Source organism: Ovis aries, chromosome 3 (genome assembly GCF_016772045.2).
Source record: "Ovis aries strain OAR_USU_Benz2616 breed Rambouillet chromosome 3, ARS-UI_Ramb_v3.0, whole genome shotgun sequence".
Lineage (NCBI taxonomy): Eukaryota > Metazoa > Chordata > Mammalia > Artiodactyla > Bovidae > Ovis > Ovis aries.
Genome location: NC_056056.1, coordinates 61,135,050 through 61,142,441, shown reverse-complemented (window position 1 = coordinate 61,142,441; position 7,392 = coordinate 61,135,050). Strand labels below are relative to the sequence as shown.

Below are 7,392 nucleotides of genomic sequence, written 5' to 3'. Positions count from 1 at the left end.
GAAGCAACACCATCATTCTCTAAAGTACACCTGGTCACCCTGATGGACTGAAATACAGGTGCCTTTCCTGTTAAAACTGTCTGGAGCATGTCACCCAGGCATTGGTTCTGAATGTTTACTTGATACAATGAAATAATTGAAAAGTGAAAGTGAAGTCGCCTAGTCATGTCCGACTCTTTGCGACCCCGTGGACTGTAGCCTACCAGGCTTCTCCGTCCATGGGATTCTCTAGGCAAGAGCACTGGAGTGGGTTACCATTTCCTTCTCCAACCCACTATTAGCTATGTTCATGTTTTTTTAAAAGGAAAAGAAAATAAGAAAAACAGAGCATTGTTAAAATCATACCCTTGAAATTTTCTGGAAGTAAACAGAAGGAGTGCCCGACGTTCTTTTATTATTATCATTATTTATTTTATTCAGGGACTTCTGGTGGCTCAGTGGTAAAGAATCTGCCTGCCAATGCAGAAGACATGGGTTTGATCCCTGGTCCAGGAAGATCCCAGAGCAACTAAGCCCGTGTGCACAACTGCTGAGCCTGTGCTCTAGAGCCCAGGAGCTTCAACTCCTGAGCCCATGTACCCTAGAGCCTTTGCTCTGCAACAAAGGAAGCCGCCACAGTGAGAAGCCCTGGCACTGCAAGAGAGTATCTCCCACTCCCCGAAACTAGAGAAAACCCTGAATAGGCTCACCTGGGCCGGGCAGGTGAGGGCCGGCGCTGGGGCAGGGAGAGGAGCCCGCAGTCCCTACCAGCGCACAGCCAGGCGTTGCTCGCCCTGCGGGTCGAGGAGCACCGTGGCGGTGGGTGATCGTACCTGGGGACTTGGTTCAGAGGGACATTCACTTCTGGCAGCCGGATTGAAGACAGAACCTTTGGGTGGCCCAGAGAACAGGAACCTGACTTGAGGCCCAGCTCTCAGATTCCTGTGGATACACCACCTGCTCATCTATATCATGGCCCTCCACCCCTGCAGAGTTCGGCTGAAGCCCTGGCTGGTGGCCCAAGTGGATAGTGGCCTGTACCCAGGGCTCATCTGGCTACACAGGGACTCTAAATGCTTCCAGATCCCCTGGAAACATGCCACCCGGCACAGCCCCCAGCAAGAGGAGGAAAACACCATTTTCAAGGCCTGGGCTGTGGAGACAGGGAAGTACCAGGAAGGGGTGGATGACCCTGACCCAGCTAAACAGAAGGCCCAACTCCGCTATGCTCTCAACAAGAGCAGAGAATTCAACCTGATGTATGATGGCACCAAGGAGGTGCCCATGAACCCAGTGAAGATATATCAAGTGTGTGACATCCCCCAACCCCAGGGCTTGATCATGAACCCAGGATCCACTGGGTCTGCTCCTTGGGATGAGGAAGACAATGATGTGGATGAAGAAGATGAGGAAGATGAGCTGGACCAGTCACAGCACCACGTCCCCATCCAGGACACCTTCCCCTTCCTGAACATCAGTGGTTCTCCCATAGCACCAGCCAGTGCGGGCAACTGCAGTGTGGGCAACTGCAGCCCTGAAGCAGTGTGGCCCAAAACGGAACCTCTGGAGATGGAAGTGCCCCAGGCACCTATACAGCCTTTCTATAGCTCTCCAGAGCTGTGGATCAGCTCACTCCCAACGACTGACCTGGACATCAAGTTTCAGTACCGTGGGAAGGAGTATGGGCAGACCATGACCGTGAGCAACCCCCAAGGCTGCTGGCTCTTCTATGGGGACCTGGGTCCCATGCCTGACCAGGAGGAGCTCTTTGGTCCCATCAGCCTGGAACAGGTCAAGTTCCCAGGGCCAGAGCACATCACCAATAAGAAGCAGAAGCTGTTCACCAGCAAGCTGCTAGACGTCATGGATAGAGGACTGATTCTGGAGGTCAGCAGGCACACCATCTATGCCATCAGGCTGTGCCAGTGCAAGGTGTACTGGTCTGGGCCATGTGCCCCATCACTTGTTGCCCCCAACCTGATTGAGAGACAAAAGATAGGAAACCCCAGAAAAGGAAACTCATCTTGGTTCAGGTCATTCCGGTGGTGGCTCGGATGATCTATGGGATGTTTTCTGGTGACTTCACACGATCCTTTGATGGTGGCAGTGTCTGCCTACAGATATCAACTCCAGACATCAAGGATAACATCGTTGCTCATCTGAAGCAGCTGTACCGCATCCTGCAAACCCAGGAAAGCTGGCAGCCCATGCAGCCCGGCCCCAGCATGCAACTGCCCGCTGCCCTGCCAACCCAGTAATCATGAATACCATCTTCCTTTTTTTACAATATTTTACATGAATAGTTTTTATTTTTCAGATTTAACCAGCTTTCAAGCCTTTCTTCCTTCTAACAATATTAGTAGTCTCTGACTCTCCAAGTATGCCTAGCTTTTAAAATTGATTTAATTTATGAAAAAAATCACCCTTCATACTTTCCTCTTCTTCTTTAAACCTCCCAAGGTAGTATCATGTAGTATCAATAGAAGGAGATTTAGCCTGGAGTCTGGACAACAGGGTTCTAACTGCAGCTTTGCTTCCAATGGGGTGACCTTGAACCAAGTCATTTAAACTCTGGGCTTCATATTCGTTGCTGTAAAGTGAAGGAGTTAGAATGATGCCTGAAATAATGCCAGCTTTAAGACTCTGACTTGATGACTTCATTCTATTTGTATAAGGCAAAACTGCCTGGAACAGAACCCTTCTGCCTTGTTCTTGTGACTTTTCTTTTTTTTCTTTTTTTTGCTTTCATTAAAGTCCCCTGAAGCACTGAAAAAAAAAGAAAAGCCTGAATAGTAACTAAGACTCTGCTGCTGCTGCTGCTGCTGCTGCTAAGTCGCATCAGTCGTGTCCGACTCTGTGCAACCCCATAGACGGCAGCCCACCAGGCTCCTCCGTCCATGGGATTTCCCAGGCAAGAGTACTGGAGTGGGGTGCCATTGCCTTCTCCGAACTAAGACTCAGCACAGCCTAAATAAATAAATAAATATTTTACTTATTTACTTGGCTGCACCAGGTCTTAGTTGGGCTTCCCAGGTGGTGCTAGTGGTAAAGAACTTGCCTGCCAATGCAAGAGATATAAAAGATGCCAGTTCGATTCCTGGGTTGAGAAAATCCCCTGGAGGAGGGCATGGCAACCCATTCCAGTATTCTTTCCTGGAGAATCCTGTCAGGGGAGCATGTAATTTCCTTAGTTCTGTCTCGTCACAACAAAAATTTGAAGCGACAGACATTAAAGCCCTCAGCGCATCACAGCTCTCAGACAGTCCGTGTTACAGCTCCATGTTACAGCTCAGTTTTATTTAGAAAATTAAAGGAAAATACATCCATGAGGCATGAGGGCATGCCAACCCAAAAGACACACAGAGAAGTGAGAGAGAAAGGGAGAAAGAGAGACAGAGAGTGCACGCAAGCATGGGAGAGAGGCCCCTGGCCCTTTGGCTCCTCTTTTTATATGTTCTTTCCTCCGCCCTGGGCCTGCCCTATGTAAACTGGGCTGGCCAGGAGTGCCGTTTGTTCTACTTGAGGTCCTCACTCTGATCCTTGGACAGTCCTTTGTTCTATTTTCGTGGGCTTTTCCCTTCCTTGTCTTCTAGCCACCGCCATTTTGGACTCCTTTTTCCTGTTCTAACTACCTAACAATCCCGTGGACAGAGAAGCCTGGCGGGCTCCAGTCCCTAGGACTGCAAAGAGTCAGACTCGACTGAGCGACTAAGCATGCACACACACGAAGGTCTTAGTTGCGGCAAGTGGGATCTTAAGTTGCAGCATATAGGATCAGGCCTGGGCCCTCTGCACTGGGAGGAAGGAGTCTTTTCATGTGAAGTTTAACTCAAAGAAAATGAGAGATCATTTATCCATTCTGTATGTAATAGTTTTCATTTACTAACTCCAGACTCACAGCCCATCCCTCCCCTACCACTTCCCCCTTGGCAACAAGGTCCTAGAGTATAGTCCAGGAAACTCTACTGAATATCCAGAGATAAACCATAATGGAATAGAATATAAAAAAAGACTTTATCTGAATGTAACTGAATCACTGTGCTGTGCAACAGAAATTATCACAACATTGTAAATCAACTATACTTCAATTAAAAAAAGGGAGGAGGGGATCTCTGCGAAACTGATTTTTATCTTGTCTCCTTTCACTGCTTGTTTCTTTCAAATGTAAATCTTGACACTGCAAACACAAAGCTGACTCTAAAAAACAAAATAAAAAGAGAGAGGGCCTGAAATGTTCCAACTTGAAAGAGCAGCAGACAAATGGCTATGATGATGCAGCTGTACAAATGCTGATTGAAAAGGCAACTTGAAAGAGAAGAGCAGTGTTCAAAACAATTATTAACACTAGAGGCCCAGAGATCACTGGATAAATCAGAGCTCAAATGAAAGTCTCTTCCTGCACATTCTAGCCAGATGTACTTGAATCTTCAGAAAATGTTAAAATGCACATCTCAGCTTTTCTAGCATCTGCATCTGTGTCTCCAAACTGTGGGGCCTATTCTGAGTAACACGTGTGTGTGTGCTCAGTTGTGTCCAACTCTGTGTGATCCCACAGACTGTAACATGTGTGTGCTAAGTCACTCAGTCATGTCCAGCTCCTTGTGATCCCATGGACTGTGACCCACCAGGCTCCTCTGCCCATGGGATTCTCCAGGCAAGAACACTGGAGTGGGCTGTCGTTCCTTTTGCCAGGGGACCTTCCCGACCAGGGATGGGACCTTCCCGACCAGGGATCGAACCCAGGCCTCCTGCATTGGCAGGTGGACTCTTCACCACTGAGCGCACGGGGAAGCCCTCAGGAAGGAAGACCGCCTCTTAAGGGGTCTGACCTTTGTGAGATGAAGGAACACTAGCCCCAAGGAGGGAGCTGAACGCAGATGCACAGTGCACGCTAAAGGGGAGAGCGGAGACCCAAAGAGGCAAAGAAGAATGCTCAACTTCACAAAGTATGAATTCAATTTCACCACCCAAGAGAAACGTGCATTAGCCAGACTTCCCACTTCCAGGCCCTTCTGCCCACCCACCACCTTTATGATGCATGATTACTTACTTCACTGAGTTTTAAAACACTGACAGGAGCTTCCCTGGTGGCCTGGTGGCTCAGATTGCATACTCCCAATGCAAGGGCCAGGATTTGATCCCTGGCTGGGGAACTAGATCCCACGTACTACAGCTAAGACCTGGCACAATCAAATAAATAAATAAATAAATATTGTTTTTAGAAAAAACCCTGACAAATAGGGAATAATCACAAACAGGAATGTCAGGTTTAAGGAGGGTAATTATTCAATTTACTGAACTTGCAAAAGCCAAAACTTCCAAGACTTGGTACCTACAGGAGAAATGCCACAGGGAAGGATGCGTGAAAATGTCTTTTAAAGAAGTAGAGGTTGGGGACTTCCATGAAGGCCCAAGGGTGAAGACTTGGCCTTCCAGCACAGGGGGGTGAGGGTTCAATTCATGGTTGGGGAGCTAAGATCCCACAGGCCTTGAGGCCAAAAAACCGAAGCATAAAACAGAAGCACTATTGTAACAAATTCAATAAAGACTTTAAACATAGTCCACATCAAAAAAATCTTCAAAAGAAAAAAAAAGAAGAAGAAGAAGAAGCACACATCAGTTATCAGAGCTGAGCTCCTGGAAACGACAGAAGCATCTCCTCACCTTCAGAGCCCAGCTCCACGCATCAAATCGGAAGATTTCTGAAAAAGAGTGTATGATACTCAACTTATCATTTTATGTGCACCAACTACTATAATTTTATAAAAAATATATAAAGGCTATTGACAGGTTAATCATATCCTCCAGCTCAAAAAAAAAAAAATCTAGCTTAGAATGCACAGAAATAGTAACTAAAAGGAAATCATCTATTTTGCCTATGGTTATAAAAAAGAGAGAGGCCAGGGTGATGCCCCTCCATCGCTACACACTCGCCGCACTCACTCAGGGACAGTGGAAAGCCCCATCACCCCTCTGTAACTCTGCTACTTCTCAGGCAAGGTCTTACTGTGACTGAGGAATCATGCAAGTGAAAAACAAATTCGTGCACTTAATTTGCATTTGAAAATACTTCACTCCTTGGCATCTTACATCTTCACTAGACTTTTTAAAGATCCTTAAACCTTATAGACATTTCAGAAGCCATTTTATGCTCCTTTTCCAATGACAGTTTCTTCACTATAATGTACTCTACATGGGTAAGCTTTCTTTGTAGGGGAGGGGAGGGTGTTAGTTCTAGAAGGTCTTGTAGGTCTTCATAGAACCATTCAACTTCAGCTTCTTCAGCATTACTGGTCAGGGCATAGACTTGGATTGCCATGATATTGAATGGTTTGCCTTGGAAACGAACAGAGATCATTCTGTCGTTTTTGAGATTGCATCCAAGTACTGCATTTCAGACTCTTTTGTTGACTATGATGGCTACTCCATTTCTTCTAAGGGATTCCTGCCCACAGTAGTAGATATAACAGTCATCTGAGTTAAATTCACCCATTCCAGTCCATCTTAGTTCACTGATTCTTAGAATGTTGATGTTTACTCTTGCCATCTCTTGTTTGACCACTTCCAATTTGCCTTGGTTAATGGAGCTGACATTCCAGGTTCCTATGCAATATTGCTCTTTACAGCATCAAACCTTGCTTCTATCACCAGTCCCATCCACAACTGGGTGTTGTTTTTGCTTTGGCTCCATCCCTTCATTCTTTCTGGAGTTATTTCTCCATTGATCTCCAGTAGCATATTGGGCACCTATCAACCTGGGGAGTTCATCTTTCAGTGTCCTATCTTTTTGCCTTTTCATATGGTTCCTGGGGTTCTTAAGATAAGAATACTGAAGTGGTTTGCCATTCCCTTCTCCAGTGGCCCACATTCTGTCAGACTTCTCCACCATGACCCTTTCATCTTGGGTGGCCCCACATGGCATGGTTTAGTTTCGTTGAGTTAGACAAGGCTGTGGACTGTGTGAACAGATTGGCTAGTTGTGATTGTGATTTCAGTCTGTCTGCCCTCTGATGCCCTCCCTCAGCACCTATTGTCTTACTTGGGTTTCTCTTACCTTAGACATGGGGTATCTCTTCATGGCTGCTCCAGCAAAGTGCAGCTGCCACTCCTTACCTTGGACATGGGGTAGCCCCTGTCAGCCACTGCCCCGACTTTGGATGTGGGGTAGCTCCTCTCAGCCGCTCCTGCATTGTCGCAGCCACCGTGCTTCTGCACATGACTGCAGCCATGAAATTAAAAGACACTTACTCCTTGGAAGGAAAGTTATGACCAATCTAGACAGCATATTAAAAAGCAGAGACATTACTTTGTCAACAAAGCTCCGTCTAGTCAAGGCTATGGTTGTTCCAGTGGTCATGTACGGATGTGAGAGTTGAACTATAAAGAAAGCTGAGCACCAAAGAATTGATGCTT

The 7,392-nt window shown here is 46.6% G+C and overlaps 1 protein-coding gene across 1 annotated transcript; it reads left to right on the top strand.

Annotated features, from left to right (window-relative positions):
* The first annotated feature begins 682 nt into the window (after positions 1 to 682).
* On the top strand, positions 683 to 2,242 carry LOC101108040 (interferon regulatory factor 6-like). The gene is given in 2 exon segments (XM_042245253.2): positions 683 to 1,969; positions 1,972 to 2,242. Coding segments are annotated over 2 exon segments (1,284 nt in total). The 5' UTR covers positions 683 to 951; the 3' UTR covers positions 2,238 to 2,242.
* The last annotated feature ends 5,150 nt before the right edge of the window (positions 2,243 to 7,392 follow it).